Below are 22,393 nucleotides of genomic sequence, written 5' to 3' on the forward strand. Positions count from 1 at the left end.
ACGGGTGCAGGGTCCCAAGGCTTTGGGCTATCCTCGATGACAAGCAGGGAGCTGGATGGGAAGTGGAGCTGCCGGGATTAGAACCGGCACCCATATGGGATCCCAGCACTTTCAAGGCGAGGACTTTAGCCACTAGGCCACGCCGCAGGGCCCCAACATTGACTTTTGATGAGTAATATTCTTAGCAATGAATTTAAAGAAAGCAGCTGAGCAAACCTGAAGTAATTTATGAATTTAAGTAATAGCATTTCACCATAAAGCAACTTTTCTGGTGGAAAATACAAGGCCATTAGACTGAAATGTTCTGTTGCTGTCAAGGTTATATTGAGAAATGAAGAGTTGGCCAAAATGAAAATGATACAACTTTTAGAAGGTCAAAGACAGGAGCAGCCATTACTCTAGAAATCTCTGTGATTAGACAGAGTGAAGAACAGATACAGAGCTAGTCAGCAAGTTATGAATTTCCCCCAGGCATCTAATCCATGTCCAGCTCTTCCATTCAACTCCCAGCCCTGCTGACCAACAGTAGCCCCAGGCCTACCTATATGGATAGTTAGTTGGCTGCAGATCCACAAAACTAATGCCTTCTTACAGATTTGTCAGTCACCTGTCCTATCCCACTCAACTAGATATGCATGGAATCTCAGGGTTTTTTTTTTCTGAAAGCGCCGACTTACCCACTCAAAATACCTTACATTCTTCCTTTCATACCTTTACTTCCCCAGCTACTCCTATAAATTGTCAAGTATAACAAATATTTTTCAATCTTTTATCATACACTCATATGCTTTTCTGATAACAGGTTTCTGAGAATTTGGCACATGTTGCCCTTCTAAAATTGAGTTATGCCATTTGGAAGTCTTATATGAACTCGTTCTCCTTTGTTTCCTGTACAGTATGTACTTTTTGGCCTCAGGCCTTTTTTTTTTTTTTTTTTAATTCTTGAAGCTAAGGACCATTGAAAGTATATGAAGTATATGTGTTGGTCCTGATTTTTGTGTATTAATTCTACCTGGGTTATAGTGAGCCATTTATTTCAGGGATGGTTTCTTTTGCTTAGCATTTTTTTTCTGACCCATTTCTGTTCTTCAGGGATATTAATTTCATATATATAGGCTGGCCTTGTCATCTACTGCATTCATTTTATGATATTCAATATTGGTTTCATGTCATCATGCTTTTGTGTTTGTGTAATTTCCTCTAGCCTCCTGTTCAGAGGCAATTCTCCATGAATCTCATTTTTCTTCCTGTTAAAGCTTGACAACCAATATGCTCAGATTTATTTACATTTAAGGATAATCAAAACAGAGAATTACATCCTCCCTGTAGATATTCCAAAGAAACTGAGCAATAAAAAAATATATAACAATATTTCTCCTACATTTTATTAGGTACATTTTCAATAAATTTTCATCTAGATTTAACAATTATATGTACATTTTTTCTGAAATACTGATAAGTTATAGACACTGATATGCCCATAAAATGATTAAACATCCATCTCAAAACTATTGGTGTTCTCTCACATAACTGGAATATCATTATCAGTCTAATTTTATTATTTTCAACATCTAATCCATTTTAAACTTTCTCCAATTGTCCTCAAAATATATTTTATAGCTTTATTGATGCACATTAGCATTTAATCAATATAACTAGTTTAAAGCATATAATGATTAGTTTTGACATGTACACTTTCCAGACCATGACAGTGAAAATATGAAACACATCTGTTATTTGCAAAAAGTTTTATTGTGCTCCATTGTGAGCCAGCCCTCCTCCTCACATCATTCTCTCGTATATAGGCAACCAACTTATGTGGTTTCTGTATTAGATTAGTTAAATTTTCTATAATTTCGTACAAATGGAGTCATACTGTGGATACTCTAGTTTCTTTAATTCAGCATAATTTAGATTCCTGTGTATTCTTAAATATCTATATTTATACATTCCTTTTTCTGTGTGATACTTCATTGTGTGGATATACTTGAGTTTGTTTATGCATGTATTGATGGAAATTTGTGTTTCTAGTTTTGGATTATTACAAATAAAACAAATATAAACATGTATATACACATTTTTGTGTACATGGTTTTCATTTCTCTTCAATAAATACCTAATAGTAAATAACTTGGTCATATAGTAGGTAGATATTTACAAGTAAAATGGTCATTTTTCCATTCAATTATTGCTTATGGTCATTGTCTATATTCCTACTAAAGTAAGATGTTTTTGCTTTTTACTTGTTAAACTTCTTATTTAGTGAAATATTAATCCATTTTACTATGGTATTCAAAATATATTGTCTCAAAATTAAATGTAGAAAGGGAAAAGGAAGGAAGGTGGAAAGAAGGGAGAACTTGTGTCTATGAACTCTGTATTGAATCAATTAGAATGAATCTAATTAATTTATACAAAGTTGCCAAACTGCTTTCTAAACTGATATTTTGCATTCCTACCAGCCATGCAGAAGTGTTCCAGTTGCTCCATATCTTCACTGGGCATGCTTTTTAATATAGCCATTTTAGCATGGATTAGTGATATCTCACTATGATTTTAATTTATACTTCCCTAATAGCTAGTGTTTGAAAACCTTTCCTTGCATTTATTCATCTGCTGTGGTTTGGAAATTATCACCAAAACTCATGTTGATGCATGGCCTTCAACAGAACAGCATGAAGAAAATTCTTGAGCCATGGGGAGGTGTTTGAGTCATGGAGGCAGAACCCTCAGAGTGACATGTAGCTCTCCGAGAACTGGATTCGTTGGATTGTTATAAAGCACATTTGATTTCCTTCACGTTTTCTTGCTTCCTTTCCCACACATGTACACATGTGTTCAGTCAATATGCACCTGCATCCACACCATAACATGATGTTATGAGGCCCCACCAGAAGCTGAGCAGATGCTAGCACTATGATCTAGAGCTTCCTCGCCAGAACCTTAAGCCAAAATGAACCTCTTTCATTTGTAAATAACTGTTCCACAGTTATTTTGTTACGGCAACAGGAGATAGACTACATTTCTATATCACCTTGATTATTACTATATTTTTAAAATAATTCACCCATTTTTTCTAAAGATTCAATTTTTTATTTATTTGTTTTTATTGGAAAGGCATATTTAGAAGAGAGCAGGAGAGACAGAGAAAGATCTTCTATTTGCTGGTTCACTCTGTAAGTGACCACAACGACCGGAGCTAAACTGAACCGATCTGAAGCATGGAGCCAGAACGTCTTTCAGGTCACCCACACTGGTGCAGGGGCCCAAGGAGTTGGCCCATCCTCCATTGCTTTCCCAGTCATAAACAGAGAGCAGGATCAGAGTGGAGCAGGACATGAATCAGTGCCCATATGAGACACTGGCATTTGAAGATGGAAGATTAGCCAGTTGAGCCATTGCACTGGCCCATTTTACTCATTTTAAATGGGTTTGGTTTTTATTTTTGAACTGTAACAAGTCCTTATAAATCCTATATACGTGCATTTTTAGATATATTTATTTACTAGCATTTTCTCCCAGGTTTGTATTTTTATTTATTTATTTATTTTTCAAAAAAAATGTTTTTAAAAGATTTATTTTATTGGAAAGGCAGATGTACAGAGAAGAGGAGAAACAGAGAGGAAGATCCTCCGTCCAATGATTCACTCCCCAAGTGGCCGCAACGGCCGGTGCTGTGCCCCGAAGCCAGGAACCAGAAATTTCTTTCTGGGTCTCCCATGTGGGTGCAGGGTCCCAAGGCTTTGGGCTGTCCTTGATTGCTTTCCCAGGCCACAAGCAGGGAGCTGGATGGGAAGTGGAGCTGCCGGGATTAGAACCGGTGCCCATATGGGATCCTGGTGCATTCAAGGTGAGGACCTTAACCATTACACTATTGTGCGGGGCTCTGTGTTTTTATTTAAATAACAGAATAATATAAGCTTTTTGTTTTAGTAAGTCACATTTGTTTTTATTTTGTGAGTTTATGCCTTTTATGTTGTGGTCAATAAATTATGTAAAACCCGAGATCATTAAGATTTATCCTACTCTTCCAGAAGTTCTATAACTGTGAATTTTACATTTGGCTCTATGTTCTATCTTAATTTTGAGTATAATATAAATTTCAAAAGATTTAGGTTCGTTTTTAATACACCTGTCCAATTGTCCCAGCACCATTAAATGAAAAAAAAAAAAATCCGTTGAATTGCCCTGGCACTTTTATTTTTAAAAAATCAATTGAGGGCCCAGTGGCATGGCCTAGCGGTTAAAGTCCACACAGCTCATGAGAGAACTGGGTTTGGGAGCAGAATCTGTGAGGGATCTTGGACTCACCTCTGTGGGAGTACAACTGAACTTGGGTACTGATTTGCAAGGCCATAAGTAGAGAGCTAGCTCAGCATTGGGGGAGCAAAGATGAAAATTCATGCATCAGGGATGACATTACCATAAGCCTATAAAGCCACAGTGCTAGCAAAAAGATCATATTTTCAAAAATCAGAGAATTTCATAACAAGAGCAGTGGAAAAGCAAAGTGGGATCTAGGTGTGCAGTGGAATATTAGGCAGGCAATAAAAAGGCACGAGGCTCTCCAAGGTGAGCGCATGAATGCCTGAGCAGAAGCTAGTGAGGTCAGCGCCAGAGACCCACCTCAACTCGGAGGGCTGCGTGGGTGGGCAGGGGTGTGGCCTGTGCACCACCTGGCCTCTGACCCAGCACTCAGGGACCGGCAGCCAACCCTGGTGGGAGGCTCATGGGCAGGGTCTGCTAGGCCACCTCCTTTAATCCAGGCAGCCTTGCGGCTTCTGAGGGGGCAGGCGAGGGGTGCCTGAGCCCTACTGCCTTCCTGCCTCCCGCCTCCTGGCCCATTCTCTGGGGCCTCCCACCTCCCACCTACTGCATCCTGCATGCTCTGAGGCCTCCCTCCTTCCGCCTCCTGAACCCTCTGGGGCCTCCCGCCTTCCGCCTCCAGCCCTCTGCACCCCCTAGGGCCTCCCGCTTTCTGCCCCTTGCACCCTCTGGGGCCTCATGCCTTCCGCCTCCAGCCTCCCGCCATCTCCCCCCTGCACCCTCTGGGGCCTCCCGCCTCCCACCTCCTGCGCCCTGCACCCTCTGGGGCCTCACGCCTTCCGCCTCCTGCCTTCCGCCTTCCTCCTTCCGCCTCCCGCACCCTCTGGGGCCTCACGCCTTCCTCCTTCCGCCTCCCGCCTTCCGCCTCCCGCCTCCCGCCTTCCGCTTCCCGCCTCCCGCCTCCCGCCTTCTGCCCCCTGCACCCTCTGGGGCCTCCCGCCTTCCGCCTTCCTCCTTCTGCCTCCCGCCTTCTGCCTCCCGCACCCTCTGAGGCCTGTTGGTGCGCAGCAGGACCCAGCTGGCCGCCAAGTGGGTCGGGGTGCCTGTGGACAGGCCGCTGCCCGAGGTGAGCCGGAGCGCCCCCAGCCCAGCCTTCCCCTGAGGCCCAGGCACCAGCGGGAGACGCGGGAGCCGCAGCAGCAGCAGAGGCAGCAGCGGGAGCAGCGCCACCCCGCCAAGGCGCCCGCCCCGGCGGCCATCACGCGGCCCAGGCCCGGCCACGCCACAGGCCCGCACCATGCGCCTCACCCTGCAGGCCGGCCCGCAGCTCACCTTCCAGGTCGACGTGGACCCCGAGCACACGGTGAGAGCCCTCAAAGAGAAAATCGAGCTGCAGCAGGGCAGGCACGCCTTTCCAGCGGCGCAGCAACGGCTGCTGTATGCCGGCCAAGTCCTCCAGGACGGCGCTGCTCTCAAAGACTACCACCTGGATGAGCACACAGTGGTAGAGGTGCTGCTGGCCGAGCCCAGCGCAGCTGCCACTGCAGGGCCGGCCGTGCCCAGGGCCACGGCCACCAGCATGGCCACGGGCACAGACACGGCCACGGGCACAGACACGGCCACCAGCACGGCCACGGCCACCAGCATGGCCACGGGCACAGACACGGCCACCAGCATGGCCACGGCCACCAGCATGGCCACGGGCACAGACACGGCCACGGCCACCAGCATGGCCACAGCCACCAGCATGGCCACGGCCACCAGCATGGCCACGGGCACAGACACGGCCACGGGCACAGACACGGCCACCAGCACGGCCACGGGCACAGGCAGGGGCGAGCAGTCACAGCCTGCCCCCTCTGCTGCCCTGGCGTCCAGCCCGTGGGCAGCTGCAGCTCAGGCCCCAGCGCCTGGCCCTGCCTGGGCGGCCACCTCCAACATGGCGTCTGCCCAGCCCGCCGCACTCGCTGCCCCTGCGCCTGAGCCACCTGCACCTCAGGAGGCACCCACGCCAGGTGCCGCCCTCCCAGCAGCCAGCGACGAGGCCACCGCAGGACCCTTGTCCGGCCCCACGTCCTGGGAGCACGGGGCAGGTGCCCTGGTGTCAGGCCCAGCCTACGAGCAGTCCATCACGGACCTCGTGTCCATGGGCTTTGAGCGACGGCAGGTCCTGGCAGCCCTGAGAGCCAGTTACCACAACCCTCACCGAGCTGTGGAGTACCTTCTCGAGGGAATCCCTGCACACACAGAAGGGCGGGCCGCGCACCAGCCCCCTGCAGCCGCGGGCCGCAGAGCTGCTGGCTCACCAGCAGACGCTGCGTGGACAGCGGCGGCAGAGGCTTTGGCATCTTCTACCAAACACCTGCTGGACTTTCTCAAGACTGGCTCTGGCCCTGCAGGCCTGGCTCAGGGCCAGCAGGGCTCCAGCGAGCTGACAGCCCAGGAGCTAGAAGCTATCGACAGGCTGAAGGTCCTGGGCTTTCCTGAAGCACTGGTGAGGCGAGCGTATCTAGCTTGTGACAAGGACGAGGAGCTGACGGCCAATTTTCTCATCGAGCACTACCTGCCGGAGGACTGAAGGGAACTCTTGTGTGCTGCGTCCGTCCCCCCTCTGCATGACACTGACCTTGGTCTTGGGTGGTCCTCGCTGACTGCTGCTCTCCACATTTGGCATCTGGTTATAGATGCTAGGGCTTTGAGTCGAGTGCTGATTACCCAGGGCAGGGATAGACACGCGGTGGGTCTGCCTCTGCAGCAGGTGCCACAGGTCCCCACCGTGGGTCCCCCAGGATGCAACCAAAACCTGCTTTCGCTGCTGTGCATTTCTATGGGAACGCGTTCAGGAACTTGTCCTGAGTGTTCCTCTTGTCAGTAGACTGCCTCCACAACTGTGTCCTGGCCTCCCTCCCGTGCTAAAACACTGGGTAACCTCTCCTGAGTTTGTGGCTCGCTGGCCCCCAGCCAGGCTTGCATCTCGTCTGGATTCCTTTGGTCAAGCCCTCGGTCGCCTGTCCTGGCTTCCCCCGTTGTCGGTGGACTGCAGCCACACTTGGGTTTTGTCCTGACTGCGGAGATGACTCGCTGCGTACCTTCTGGGTTTCCCTGTAGTCACTTGCCTCCCTCCCCACCCATGCAGTGTACTGCCCCGTTTCCATCTTTCCTACACATTGCTTTTTGCAGTCACTGCTCCCTCGAGGGCAGTTTGTCTCTGTTTCACAGCAACACTAGCTATAGACAGAACCGGGCCACTACTTAGTCCGTAGCCTAGGGTTCTTTCCAATTCTTGCTGCTGTGTGCAGGGCCCTTGGACATGTGCCTGCAATTCTTGCCCTAGTAGACTTTCATCAGTGAGCTTGATTTGATATATATGTTTCTGCTTGGACTTACACTGGTTCTCACATCGGTTTCTGGCACTGCAGGCAGAGAATTTAGATTTATGGCTGTGTCTACGTTAGTTTTTACATTGTTCTATGCTATGCATTTTATGCAAATGTCATTTCCAGTGCTGAATGTATAAGATATGTAAAGGCTTACAGAGGTGTAATTCATCTGATTTGTCCCCCCAAGTTTACCTCTATGACTGCACAACACAATAGCAGTTGAGGTTGTACTCATTGTGTCTATGAAAATTTTGAAACTGCCTTCATAAGTAAAGACTTGTCCTTTTGCATATCCATATTTATGGAAGTTAGAATTTCTGGGGGACTACTCTTAGGGCCACTGCTCGTACCATAGTGGTTCATCATGGTTTTTGTGGAATATTGCCTAAAACCCGAAGTTATTCATCACAGTATTTTGAAGTACCACAGGTATAAAATCTGAGGCACGTCATTACCGATTTATTATATGTGTGTGTACAGTTTATTTTTTGACCTATTAGTGCCGTTTTCCTGTTAGTATATCTGTTATGCTTATATACATACATTGCCTATTTTAATGTGTAAAGTTGCCCATTAAATGTTCTATAGTTTTCATGTTTCTCAAGTAAATTCCCTTTTAAATATAAATAAATGTCTTCTAAATATTTTAAATTGTTTTTTCAATAATTATATTCTTGGAGATTTTAGACTTTGGGAATTTTAATCATTGGGACTTCTTTTTTTTATGTCTAGCATTAAGAATAATCATGTATATTCTGAAAGTTTCATCTTTGTTTGCATGAGGTTTTTTTTTTTGTTTTGCATTTTTTTCAAACTTTAGTTTTGATGTTTACATAGTTGAGAAGGATGCATGCCCATGTGGACCACTGATTAGGGTGGGGACAGTCACAGCACAGGGGAAGGTGGATGAGATCATTGTTTCCGGTTTTCCTTTGCTTCTTCCTGTATCTGGGGGAGGGGGAGAGAGAAGGGGAAAAAGCAGATGGAGCAATGCAACAGCATCAGTACCCAGGGATTGGGGAGGACCCCCCCCCCCAACGTCATCCCAGGCTCCCTGATGTGGAGCATTTTCCTAAGGTACTGCTCAAATGGTTTCAATTGTTCTGAAATGCTGTTGATTTTGTTGCTCCAAAGATGAGGAAATCCTTCCAAGATCCACTGGCTGACAGTCCACGTTAGATTTTCCATTTCCAGATTTTTTTTAAAGATTTATTTATTTCTATTGGAAAGGCAATATACAAAGAGGAAGATCTTCTGTCCAATGGTTCATTCCCCAAGTGATCGCAACAGCTGGAGCTGAGCCAATCCGAAGCCAGGAACTCCTTCTGGGTCTCGCACGCGGGTGCAGGATCCCAAAGCAGGAGCCAGGAGCTTCTTTTGGGTGTCCCATGAGGGTGCAGGGTCCCAAGGATTTGGGCTGTCCTCGACTGCTTTCCCAGGCCACAAGCAGGGAGCTGGATGGGAAGCAAGGCCGCCGGGATTAGAACTAGCGACCATATGAGATCCCAGTGTGTGCAAGGCGAGGATTTTAACCACTATGCTATTGCGCCGGACCCCGATTTGCAGATTTTGCTGTCAGCGCTTAGCTGGGAGAGTTGTCCAATTTGTTCTGCCGTTCATCCTCTGCCATGGTACTCGTTGTCCTCTGCAGGCCCCAATGGAATGCCCCATACACCATGTGCATCTGAGCATTCTGTCTACTGCACCATCTTCAGCTGCTGAGGAGGCCCAGTTCTGACACATGCATGCCATGATCAGAACACACATCTTGTCATTTTCCTGTGGTTAGAATTCTTCATCCAGTGGTTAATGTTGGAGTGCGGGGAGGGTACAGATGTCCCCAAAGAAACCTCGCCTGCAGTGACATCAGACCTGACTCCTTTGCCAGCCAGTGCAGGTTCTGACTCAATCACAGGCATTGATTTACACACGCACTGGTAGTTGCAGTTACTGGGTCTGTCCTGTCTCCTGTCCCATATCATTTGCAAATAGTGAATGCTGTTGCTGTGGCCCAGCCTAACCCTGCCCACCACACACTTGGCCCTCACATACATCAGCAGGAATTGTAGCTCAGTTGGAGCAAGGCCCCAAACCCCCACCAGGCCTGCCTCCAGCCCCTGTTCCTGTGCATGCCGCTATGTGCAGCAGACTGGTCCAGTCTGTCCTGCATCCCATTTGGCTTTTATACACATCAATGGGTGCTGCAGCCTAACTCAGGCCAACCAACCCCACTTTCCAGCCTATACTTTTTTTTTTATTGTTAATAACATTGTATTAAGTAATACAGTTTTATAGGTACTGGGATTCTCCCCACTATCCAGCCTATACTTAATGCTGGCTGGTGCTATTGCCTGTCCAACCAGGTCCACCCCTACCCTTAGTTCTCTTGCTCATTAGGAGGAGTGCAGCCCACCAGAGACTTGCTCAGTTTCCCTACCGGTCCACTCCCAGCCCCAGATCTTGCACTTTACAGGTGGTTCTGCAGTCTGGCTTGACAGGACTTGCCCCCATTCCCAGCACTTGCCAGCTGATGCTGCAGCAAAGCCTGACCAGCCTGCACTTACTCTGGCTCATGCCTGCACCAGTGGATACAGTCGTTTAGCTCAGCCTTACTCTTCCCCTAATCCAGCTCACGTGCAGGGCAACGGGTGTTGTAGCCCTGCCTAGCCTGGTCTACACACCGTGTTCCAGATCTCACGCCCACCAGCGGGAGCAGTGACCCAGCAGGGTGTCCCCACTGTCCCTCTACCAGACTACCCCCCAAACTCCTGGGTCTTGCATGCGCTGGTGGATGCTCTGACCCAGTTTGACATGGCCTGTCTCACCTCGACATTTGCCGCAGGTGCTGTAGCCCACATGGCCCAGTGTGGGCCTGCGTAGTCTTAGTTCCAGCCCATGCTATTGGGTGTCGCAGACTAGCCCATCCTGCACTGCCCCCAGTCCGGGCCCTTATGTGAACTGGCTGGTGTTGTGTCCCAACTAGCCTGTCCTGCGCCCTGTCCTGGTCCTCAGAGCCACCCTCCAAACCTGACCCACATATATACTGGCAGGTGCTGTGACCTGGCCTGTTCTGGGCTGTTACCAGTCTTTGTTCTTGTTCTCATCTTCAGAGACTGCGTCCTGAAAAAGGAGTTCCCCAAGCTCCTCTATCAGGTCTCCCAGTGGCAAATCTCATACACTGGTGGAGCTTTGGACCAGTCTGACTCAGCCCATCTCCTGTTCTGTCAGGTATAGAGGCCTTGCCCAACTGGCACACTCCTATTCTGGCTCTTACTGTTGGGTGCTATGTCCCAGCCATGCCTGGTCCACCCCTAGACCCAGCTTTCACATGGTTCAGTGGATGCTGAGACCTAGCCCAGCCCGTCTTATACCTACCCTGGCTCTCATGAACACCAGTGGGTGCTGGAGTCAACCTCAGTGTGGTATACCCCAGACCCAGCCCACACTATGTCAAGGGATACTGCAGCCATGTCCAGCAAAGTTTTCTGGCCCAATCCAGGCTCTCATACTCACCAGTAGGAATCATACTCCAGTAGAGGCATCCCTTTAGCTCCTCGATCAGCCTGCTCTCAGCCACAGATCTTGCACATTCCAGTGGTTGCTCTGACGCCGCCTGGCCATCCAGCTCCCTGCTTGTGGCCTGAGAAAGCAGCAGAGAATGGCCCAAAGCCTTGGGACCCTGCACCCACGTGGGAGACAGGAAGCCTGTGACTCCTGACTTCGAATTGGCTCAGCTCTGGCTGCTATGGGCACTTAGACGGTGAACCAGCAGACAGAAGATCTCTCTACCTCTGCTTCTCTCTGTGAATCTGACTTTCCAATAATAATAAAACAAATCTTTAAAAATAATCTAAAAACTTAGCCTACCTTAGGAATTTAATTATAGTGATCAGAATCTAATAGCACAGTGTTCAATTGAAGATGAGGGGCTCCTGGGGTGGCACAGCAAGTTAAGCCACCACCTGCAGTTCTGGCATCTCATATGGCCACTGGTTCATGCCCCAGCTGCTCCACTTCTCATCCTGCTCCCTGCTAATGTCCTAAGAAAGGCAGCCAGAGGATGGCCCAAAGCCTTGTGATCCTGTACCATGTGGCAGACCTGGGAAAATCTCCTGGCTCCTGGCTTCAGATCAGCTCAGCTGCAGCTTTAACATGGATTTGGAGAGTGAACCATGGCATAAAAAAAATATTTTTCTCTTTGTTTTTTCTACTCTCTGCAAATCTGCCTTTCCACAAAAATAAAGTCTTAAAAAAAGAAAGATGGAGGGCAGCATAAGCTTCCTGAAAGAGTTTGCAATGTCCAAAGCTGAAGCAATCAATGGCACAAAATCTTGATGGAATATAGTCTGTAGAATACATATGCATGCACCCAAATTATTATAAATGATTTAATACAATTATGGAGGAAATTTCTTAGAGTATTCTTACATAATATTTTACAGCATAGTTCTAATTAGTAAATGCAGAAATAAGGGACATACAAAATGTGGCCTCAGGCCCGATGTGGTAGCCTAGTGTAGGTCTTTGTCTCACCTTCATATGCCCACAAGTGACCCACTGGGTTGCCATTTGTGTCCCAGGCAGCAGGAGTCCAAGAGCCACAGGAAATGGTAAGATCTAACCAGCCCTGTCCAAACTGCAGGACTGATTTTAATGAACATGTAGTCCAGGAAGGTTCTCCAGTATTAATGCAAGAGTTTTGGCTTCAGCATCCTCAGGCATCATCCCAGAATACTGCATCAGGGCAAGCTGTTGTACTCATTTCCTTTCCTCAGACATGCATGTGATGTGTCTGTCACAAGAAAGTGAGCCAATAGCTTATTGCCTTGCAAAGAAAATCAGAGAAAGCTGGCAGCTTGGGAAAACACAGTTAAGGTTTCAGGTCTCTGTCACCAACCTGTTTCATAAATAAGTTTTAGGTAGCTTGGGTGGTTCTCTTCTATAGATACAGCCCCAGTAAAAAAGCACATTGATAAGAGGGGCAGGGGTACTGATTCCAAGCAGGAAATGACGTGGTGAAGGGGTCTCTGGTTATGTTCATTCAGATCAGGGCTTTTAACTTCTCTCTCATGTTGGAAAATATAAGCATCACCTTGTAGTGACCTTAGGAGCAAGTTACCCAACCTCTCTGTGAGCTCATACTTAGGTGCCCCTTATAGAAAGTGCATTTCCTGGGCCCAGCGGTGTGGCCTAGCGACTCCAGTCCTCACCTTGAATCCCATATGGGTGCTGGTTCTAATCCCGGCTGCTCCACTTCCAATCCAGCTCCCTGCTTGTGGCCTGGGAAAGCAGTCAAGGACAACCCAAAGCCTTGGGACCCTACACCCACGTAGGAGACCTGGAGGAAGTTCCTGGCTCCTGGCTTCGGATCGGTGCAGCACTGGCCATTGCGGTCACTTGGGGAGTGAATCATTGGATGGAGGATCTTCCTCTCTCTTTCTCCTCCTCTCTGTATATCTGACTTTGTAACAAAAATAAATAAGTCTTAAAAAAAAAAGAAAGTGCACTTCCTGCATACAAAGGAAAGAATATGAATCATTTTGATAAGATACAGAAAGACACTGGTAGATTTTAGTATAAGATATTTTCACAGATGTCACCTTGCATACTAACTAAATTATGTTAGGTCTGCTGGGATCACATTAGGTAAACCTAAGAATCATTTTATCTGGTACCTAGGGTGATAATGTTCATGTGCTTTGGAATTCATGGAGTCTCTGTTGTTCTGTCTGCTTGGTTATTAGTTTAAAAAATAAAAACAAAAACAAGAAAAAACACACCTGATCAGATTCTAGATTGAGCATTATCTATTCATATGTGAACTGTTAATAAATCATACGTCTAGATGCTGGACTTCATAATAACAGTAATACAGTATGTTTTTTCCCCCAAGTTTTATTTTTTGAGAAGGTAGTATATCCACACAGTGTAATCTGCAAAAGCTATGCAAGGACACAGCTTACTCCCTCCCAAGTCCATCCCCCCAGCTACCCACTGTCACAGCCCCAGGAAATCAGGGTCACCAGGTTCTTGTGCCTCTTTCCAGAGGTACTGAACACACAATTATACACTTGCCAGCTTTCCCTTTTTAATGTACAAATGGTAGCCTATTATAGTCACTACCCTGCACCTTGCTTTTCCTACCTAGTAATGTAACTTGGGAGATTATCTAACATGACTATTGGAGTGGTATCCAAGTTCTGTTTACTCATTCTTGTCTACCTTGAAGCTTGCTGTGAGAATACACCATGACTTAGGGGACCAAAATCCTGCTGTTGGCACTCAGACTGCTTCCAACCTTTTGTTTGCACAGCATGTTAACATCAGCATGTTAACCTTTCTGTATGTGGAATTACAGATCTAGAAGTGCAACTGTGGTTTTTCAGCTTTTGAATCCTCTTTGAGAAGAGTTTCTCCTGGACATGGCTATTCACTCAAGGTTCATGTAGGGGAAGAAACCAGGGATATATTTTCTAAAAACTTGGAAATCCCTTCACTTTCATACTTGTCAGTGAATAGGGGGTGGCTACAGGGTTACTCAGGGAAAAGTATTCTCTTTCCCCAGCACCCTAAAACTGTTCCTCCCATCAACATAGACTACTCTCTACAAATATGGATTGTCACCATGACTTGTCGCTGAGGCCCCTACCTCTTCCTCCTTGGCCCCTAAAGGGTTCAGGAGCCCCCTGAGCTGCTAACACACTGTTAAGTTTTGTGTCTATGGGTTCTGCACTCATGGTGTATCCTGAGCCTCAGCTAAGAGTCCTTACCCATGCTGTCGCACATCTGCAGCCTTGGGTTCATGTTTTCTCTCTGCCCAATTTTGTTAGAGATCAAATTTCTGTAGTTTTGGAGTAAGGAAAACACAGCTGACTATTCCTCTCCATATTTAAACCATCATCAGTCAGGACATACTTTGAAAACACAAATTAAATCAATACAACTTTGCTTCAGTGTGCAGTGAGCTTTGACTTCCGGGTGGGGCCTCTCCCATGGGCCTTTTTCCCCGTGTGAGTTCTCTGATGAACAATAAGGTTTGATTTTTGGGTAAAGGCTTTCCCACATTCTTTACACTTGTAGGGTTTCTCTCCAGTATGAGTTCTTTGATGTACAGTGAATGTTGACTTCTCTCTGAAAGCTTTGCCGCATTCAGTGCACGCATAAGGTTTCTCTCCTGTGTGCGTCCTCTGGTGTATTATGAGCTGTGACTTCTGACTAAAAGCTTTCCAACAGACAGCGCATTCATAGGGCTTCTCTCCTGTGTGGATCCGCTGATGTATAATGAGCTTGGACTTTTCTCTGAAGGCTTTACCACATTCATTACATTTATAGGGCTTTTCTTCTGTATGAGTTCTTTGATGTATAATGAGATAGGACTTCTGGGAAAAAGCCTTCTCACATTCACTGCACTCGTAAGGCTTCTCTCCGGTGTGACCCCTCTGATGCAGCATGAGATAGGATTTCTGGGAGAAGGCTTTCTCGCATTCATTGCATTCAAAGGGCTTTTCTCCTGAGTGAGTTCTCTGGTGTACACCAAGGTTTGACTTTTGGGTAAAGGTTTTTCCACACACGTCACATTCATAGGGTTTCTCTCCTGTGTGGGTTCTCTGATGAACGATGAGGGTTGACTTCTCATTGAACGACTTCCCACATTCACTACACTTATGAGGCTTCTCCCCTGTATGGGTTCTTTGATGTATGATCAGAGTCGACTTGTCACTAAAAGTTTTCTTGCACTCATTACATTCATGGGGCTTCTTTCCTGTGTGAGTACTATGATGTAGAATTAGATCAAGCTTCTGTAGGAAAGATTCCCCACACTTGGTGCATCCGTAGGTTTTCTCCCCTGTGTGGGTTTTCTGATGGACAATGAGGTTTGACTTCTGAGTGAAGGCTTTCCCACATTCATTGCATTCGTAAGGTTTCTCGCCTGTGTGAGTCCTGTAATGGATGATGACAGTTGACTTTTCTCGGAAAGCTTTCCCGCATTCAGGACACTCAAATGGCCTCTCTCCGGTATGAGTCCTAAGGTGAATAATAAGCTGAGACTTCTGGCTAAAGGCTTTCCCGCATTCAGTACATCCGAAAGGCTTCTCCCCTGTATGAGTTCTCCAATGTACGATGAGGTGGGACTTCTTGCTGAAGGTTTTCCCACATGCAGAACATTCAAAGGGTTTCTCTCCATTTTTAATTCTCTGATGTAGACTAAGGCCTTTCTTTAGTTTGAGGGTTTTTCCGCACTCTTTATAGCCATAGGGTTTCGCTCCAGGATTTGTTTTCTCACACTCAGCATGGAAGAATAATTTTGTACATCCTCCACTATCCGGTTTCTTTTCAGCAGAGCTTCTAAATAAGCCCAAATTATCTATCATATTATCTCCAAATAATTCATATTTATGGGGTTGTTGTATTGAAGCAACAATGTCTGAATGCAGATAAAGTGTGTTATCAAACTCATTACAGTCAGGACTACTCCTTGCAGTGAATGTTTGCTTGTCAGGGAATCCAAATTGCATCAACACACATTTATCTTGGTAATCCTGCTGCCACCTCCTGATCTCTTCATCACCTTGGCCAACCTCTTCTAGAAAAAAAAAAAAGTGAAAGCAAACATCTTTACACTCTGGCGTTCTGATATGAATGTTTCTTAGAAATGTCCTACTACGTGGAAAGACATTTTCATCCCATCAGCATTCCCAGAGACAGTCTTTTTCAAAGCTCCAAAATCTCATGTTGAATCCTCAGCCTTTCTTACCCCTACTTCTGCATCATCTCTGACCTCCACCAACTCTGGGAACCTATCTCCCTTAATCTTTTTAACTACCTGACTTACACTCTTTTCAGCAAGATAGAAATGCAACAGTGTCATAACTGGGCTTAAGGCTTAAACCAACCCTGAATCCATTCTCAGTGAAAAAACAGAAAAACCTAGAAAAACAAGCATGACAAAAAAAGAGAAACAAACCTAAAATTATTCCTTAATGTGGGTGTATTTATACGACTATGCAAGCTTTCATTCACAGCACTTTAACACCACCTCTTCCGCTCCTGCCCACTAAAACTGTGGTTTTTATTAACTCCACGCCAGCTGTCATGTTCCATCACCACATGGCCCTGTTCTGCATATTTTGCTATATTTAGAATCTAGATAACTTTAAAGAAGCATTTCAGTCCTTTGAAAACTTGATTTTTAACTTCTGAAGTGCCACTGGTGCTTGCTTCATCCACTGCAACATGCACATAATCTCACAGAGATAAAAGAATCAGAGGGATGTGTCAAAAAGACAGAGGTACTAGCCTGAAGGAATTCCTTCTAGCTGAGGACAATAAATGAATAATGACAGGAATGGATGTGGAAAAAAAAAAAAAAAACAAGAATCAGTCATCTTCATAATAATTGATTCAGGTGAAAAAAATCAATGACTGCTAACACCTTTGGGATGTGAACTGGATATTCATACAGTCAGGCAGTTCTTCAAAGTATTAGACATAGCACACTGATATAAAAATTCCAATACTGTGTATGAGAGAACGCCAGTTAATGGAAAATGGAATTAAAACGTAAGAGTTATTTTGGTACAAAAAATCTGAAATCCATGCATAGCTTTTTCATACTACATATTTTCCATGAACTTTTCAGACTCCCCATATATATGTAAAAGGAAACCAGAAAAACTCTATGCTCGAATATTGCTAGGATTATTATTTCTAATAGCAAAAAAAGAATGGATAAAAAAATCCCAGTGATTTATCTACACCATGGAACATAAATCCTCTTATAAGGGGCAGCATATGACAGTCAGCTGGGCAGCCAGTTGCAATGCCAGCATGCCGTGTGAGCACCAGCTTGAATTCCAGCTGCTCTATTTCTGATATAATTCCCTGCTAATGTGTCTGAGAAAGCAGAAAAGAGCCAGAGTGCTTGGTCCTCTGCCATCCACGTGGGCAATCCAAATGGAGTTCCAGGCTCCTGGTTTTAGCCTGGCCCAGTCCAAGCTGTTGCAGATACTTGTGGAGTGAACCTGTGAATATATGGAAGATCTCTCTTCCTCTAACTCTGTATTTCAAATAACTTAAGTCTTTAAAAAAGAAATGAAATTCTGATGTATGCCACAACATGAAAACAGAAAGAAACCAGGAATAAAAGCTGACATTTTGAGTCTATTGATGTGAAATGTCCAGAACAGGCCAAATCACAGAGACAAAGTAGATCAGCGACAGGCAGGGAATGGCAGGAAGAAGGGATGGCAAGCACCTGCTAAGAGTTCAAGTTACTTTTGCAGATGAGGGCTGCAGAACTGAATATATGAAAAACCACTTTTAAAAGGAACATTTTATGGCCTATGAATTATCTCAATAAAGCAACTTTTTAAGCAACAGAAAATTTTAAAACAGAAAATCTAATTTTAGAATGGTAAACCTGCAAATATATTCTAAACTGAAGTATCTAAGGCTGAACCAGAAGAATGGACTTGGGTAGTCCACTTGGGAATTAAGTATCAGAGTCCAGGCCTGTGACTAACATGGGCCTGGCTTCAGACAAGCCAGTGACAGATGCGAGTCCTAGCAGGGGATGCTGGCACTTACACATGAGCCAAAAGGAGCAGCACAGAGACTTGCAGGTAAGTTTCAACTGAAGCGGAGTGGTCCATGGAGGAACACCTGTCTTAATATCTGACAGCATTTCTCCAGAGCCCAGGCCAATCGTACTTACCCAGAGAGCTCCAAATTGCGATTTTTCCTTCTGCTGGACACAGCTCTCTTGCTTCCAACCTGAGAATGAGGTCTGGTTTGGGGTCCTGCTGGCCTGTGAATGAGAAATGACAAAGATACCTCTTTGGTCTCTTAGAGTCTCTGAGACAGAGGGAACCTGCAGTCCTCGGGGCAACACAAGGGATCAACACATGATAAAGGCCAACCACTTCACTCTAGGTTTCAAGGTTGTAAACACCTTGGTCAGGAGAGAAAAAAGGAAAAAGAAAAAAGAAAAAGCCTCTACTGGACAGAATCATCCTAAACAGCAAAATTGCCCAAAGAAGCCATTCTTACCCATGGAGACCAGGTGGCTGTAGGTCTCCAGCATCACATCTCTGTACAGAGTCCTCTGTTGAGGGTTCAGGTACTGCCACTCCTCCTGGGTGAAATCCACAGCTACATCCTCAAATGTCACAAGTTCCTGCAACAGTACATTTCTTTTATCCAAAATGATGACCACAGCTGATTAAGCTGCCACTTGCAACACTGGCATCCTGTATTAAGAGTTCAAGTGCAAGTGCTCTACTTTTTTTTTTTTTAAAGATTTATTTATTTATTTTTATTACAAAGTCAGATATACAGAGAAGAGGAGAGACAGAGAGGAAGATCTTCCATCCAATGATTCACTCCCCAAGTGACTGCAACGGCCGGTGCTGCGCCAATCTGAAGCCTGGAACCCAGAACCTCTTTTGGGTCTCCCATGCAGATGCAGGGTCCCAAGGCTTTAGGCCGTCCTCGACTGCTTTCCCAGGCCACAAGAAGGGAGCTGGATGGGAAGTGGAGCTGCTGGGATTAGAACCGGCGCCCATATGGGATGCTGGGGCGTTCAAGGTGAAGACTTTAGCCACTAGGCCATGCCGCCGGCCCAAGTACTCTACTTTTGATTCAGCTCCCTGATAATGCACTTAGAAAGTTAGGATGATAGCCCAAGTACTTGAGTCCCATCACCCACCTGGGAAACCTAGAGGGAGTTTCAGGCTCCCAGCTTCAGTCTGGCCCACAGTGCTGGGTGTTGTGGCCAGTTGGGGAGTGACCCAGTGGGTGGACAGTCTGGCCTCTGCTGTTTTTCAAATAAAATATTTTTAAAAAATGCTCATCACCGAGTGATGAGGACAATTGAATGTAGGGAAACTTCTGACTGGGTTTTCAGTTCACTACAATCACTTAATACAGCATGTCTATTTCACATCAAGATAGTGACCTACTCTGTGGAAGAATCTCAAATCACTGTAGAAAAACTATTCCATTAAATAATGTGATATTTAAAATGATAGAATATTTATCTCAAGGACAGACCTTCTAGTGGAGCTAAAAAGAGAATCCAAATATCAAAGGCACCTGATTTATGACCAAGTCAGCTTAGTAACTAATAGGAAGATGTTTTTAATTAATGCAGATGGGTTACTGGATATCTATATGGAAGGGATATTAAATGTATTCCCTCTGATCATATAAAAAAATCAGCTACAACAAGGATCTACTACACGAGGGGCAGGATCAGGACAACTAGGCAGCAAGCCTAGGGGCACAAGCACGAAATTCTATTTGCCTCACTCTGGCAGTCTCACCACCTACCACCAAAAACACTTCCTGGACATTCTTCTCCCTACCAGGAATACTGAGGGGCCATCAAGAGGCCACCTCCATCTCCTGGCACTAATGCAGTATGACAGCAAGGAGCAGCACACCTTCTACCCTGCCCTCCCTCCCCTGACCATTGCAGACACAGGGGGAGAGTGGAAACATCGCTCTCACCTCCCTGCACCCCACCCCTCCACTCTCTCCATCCGCATCAGGGGCTCACGTGGCTCTGCAATCCCCTCACCTTCTTAATAAACAAATAATGAAAAAATATATGGAAATAACCATTTATTGAAAAACTTGTTAAAAAAAAACAGCTAAAAATAAGCTGTAGCCTAATATGAGAGTCTATAAAGGAACTGTATGGTCCTCTATTTTCCACTGCTTTGTCTCCTGCCCTTGCGAGAACATAGTAACTAAAGTGTTCTGTAACCGAGCGGGCTGTGTTGTTCCCAGAAGCCTTGAATCCAAGCTTGGGACTTGAGCATTAAGGCTGTAGCCCAAAACACAGAGAAACCAGCTCTGACCCTGAGCCAAATCCCTGAGACTCTCTCATCAAGCTCTACATCCTTGCACCTCGGCGTGCACATGCCTAGGAAGGACACACTTCCTCTCACTCTGTTCTGAGGACCCCGCAGCTATCTGAAGTAAGCTCCCGTAATAAATGCTTTGGACTGAGAAGGCTGGCTCTCAGGAATTTTCCTTGGAATCCCAACAGGGCCCATTCCTTTGCAAGGTACTCCCCCATCTGGCTTTGGGGAAACCACAACTGTGAGCTCAGTGGGTCAACACAATGGAGAAAAAAATGTTTTCAAAAGCTTAGGAAAGGGAAAAAATTCCAAAGCCAAGACATGACAAGCACCACTCATAAAGCAAAATCCTTGTGTTATGAACATGAAAGTAGGGCACTGAAAAAGGCAGGCCACAGATGGGGCCGTCATCTGCCACAGTCACAAGGACTAACTAAAGGCATCAGATGTGGACCATATAAAGCAACGACCAAGGAGACTGGACAAGAGAAGTCAATTGGTACACCTCACTGAAAACCAAACAGCCTACAAACATAAAATGTACCCAACCACTTTAGCACCCAGGTAGACAAAAACTTAAGCCACACCGAGATTACCAAATACGCACACACCAGAAAGGTTACAACTGTGCAGTGTTAATATATCAGAATGTTGTATTGAAATGTGAATGCTATTAAGAAGGTAAACTGGAATACTCTTTTTGGCAAAACCGGTTAATTACTAAAGCTAATGATTTGCAATACACCATCATTCAGCGATTCAACTCCTATGTACAATTTTACACTTTCGAGAAAAGCATGCATATGTACTCTAGAAAACAAGCACAACGATGTTTATAGAAGTTGTAATGTCTTCCTAACACCAAATCATGGAGGGTAGGGGGAAACCAACCTGTGAACAATAGAATAGGCAGGTTGTGGCATAGTCATTCAATGGAAAGCTGTGTGGTAATGACAACGAATGAACTATCACTTAGCAGTTGTAAAGCAGGTTCACTGTGCACTGGTTACCAGTAACAAAGACAGAACATCCATACGCAAGGTACATGGAGTGACTTGTTACTTACGCAGCAAGGGATAATAGAAGCTCATTGCGGGCTGGTCCCCCAAGGAAAGCTGCCCTGGTGGACAGTGTCTTGTTTGTACATGCCCCACCTGCTCTGCAAAAGTATGAGGCAATTCAATGGAAAATGTTCGTCTGGAACAAGTGGATATCCAGAGGCCAAAAAAGAAAAAGAAACCCTAAATCAACACCTTTAATATATGTGAAGCTTAAAAAGGGTCAAAGACCTAGCAAGTGTAAAATCTAAACCTATAATATTTCTAGAAGAAAATTTGGGAGAACATCTTTCTAACCTTTTTATATTTTTTAAAGATTTATTTCACTGGAAAGGGAGACATATAGAGAGGAGGAGAGACAGAGAGAAAGATCTTCCATCCCTGGCTCACTCCCCAAGGGGCCGCAATGGCTGGATCCGATCCAATCCCGAGCCAGGAGCTTCTTCTGGGTCTCCCACGTGGGTGCAGGGTCCCAAGGATTTGGGCCGTCCTCGACTGCTTTCCCAGGCCACAAGCAGGGAGCTCGATGGGAAGTGGAAAAGCTGGTACATGAATCAAAGCCCACATGTGACCCTGGCACATACAAGGTGAGGGTCTAGCCATTGGGCCACCTTGCAAGCCCCAACCTTTTAAATTTTTTTTTAAAGATTTACTTATTTTGATTGGAAAGCTAGATATACAGAGAGGAGGAGAGACAGAGAGGAAAACCTTCCATCTGCTGATTCACTCCCCCAAGTGGCCACAACGACCGGAGCTATGCCAATCCAAAGCCAGGAACCAGGAGTCTTCTCTGGGTCTCCCACGCAAATGCAGAGTCCCAAGG

General features: G+C 45.7%; 1 protein-coding gene across 2 annotated transcripts in view; it reads right to left on the reverse strand.

The window, feature by feature from the left end:
• Positions 1-13,445: 13,445 nt before the first annotated feature.
• Positions 13,446-22,393, reverse strand: part of LOC121166738 (zinc finger protein 182-like) — a 33,831-nt gene continuing 24,883 nt past the window's right edge. The window contains exons 4-6 of one of the 2 annotated variants that reach the window (XM_040996002.1): positions 18,696-18,822; positions 18,361-18,453; positions 13,446-16,227 (exon numbers count right to left, since the gene is read on the reverse strand). In XM_040996002.1, the coding sequence (XP_040851936.1) occupies positions 14,597-16,227; positions 18,361-18,453; positions 18,696-18,822 (1,851 nt within the window). In that variant the 3' untranslated portion in view covers positions 13,446-14,596. Of the gene's footprint in view, positions 16,231-18,360; positions 18,454-18,695; positions 18,823-22,393 lie in introns of both variants that reach the window. The other variant, XM_040996001.1, reaches the window with a different exon arrangement.

This window comes from Ochotona curzoniae, unplaced genomic scaffold, assembly GCF_017591425.1.
Source record: "Ochotona curzoniae isolate NIBS_2020 unplaced genomic scaffold, NIBS_Ocur_1.0 patch216, whole genome shotgun sequence".
Lineage (NCBI taxonomy): Eukaryota > Metazoa > Chordata > Mammalia > Lagomorpha > Ochotonidae > Ochotona > Ochotona curzoniae.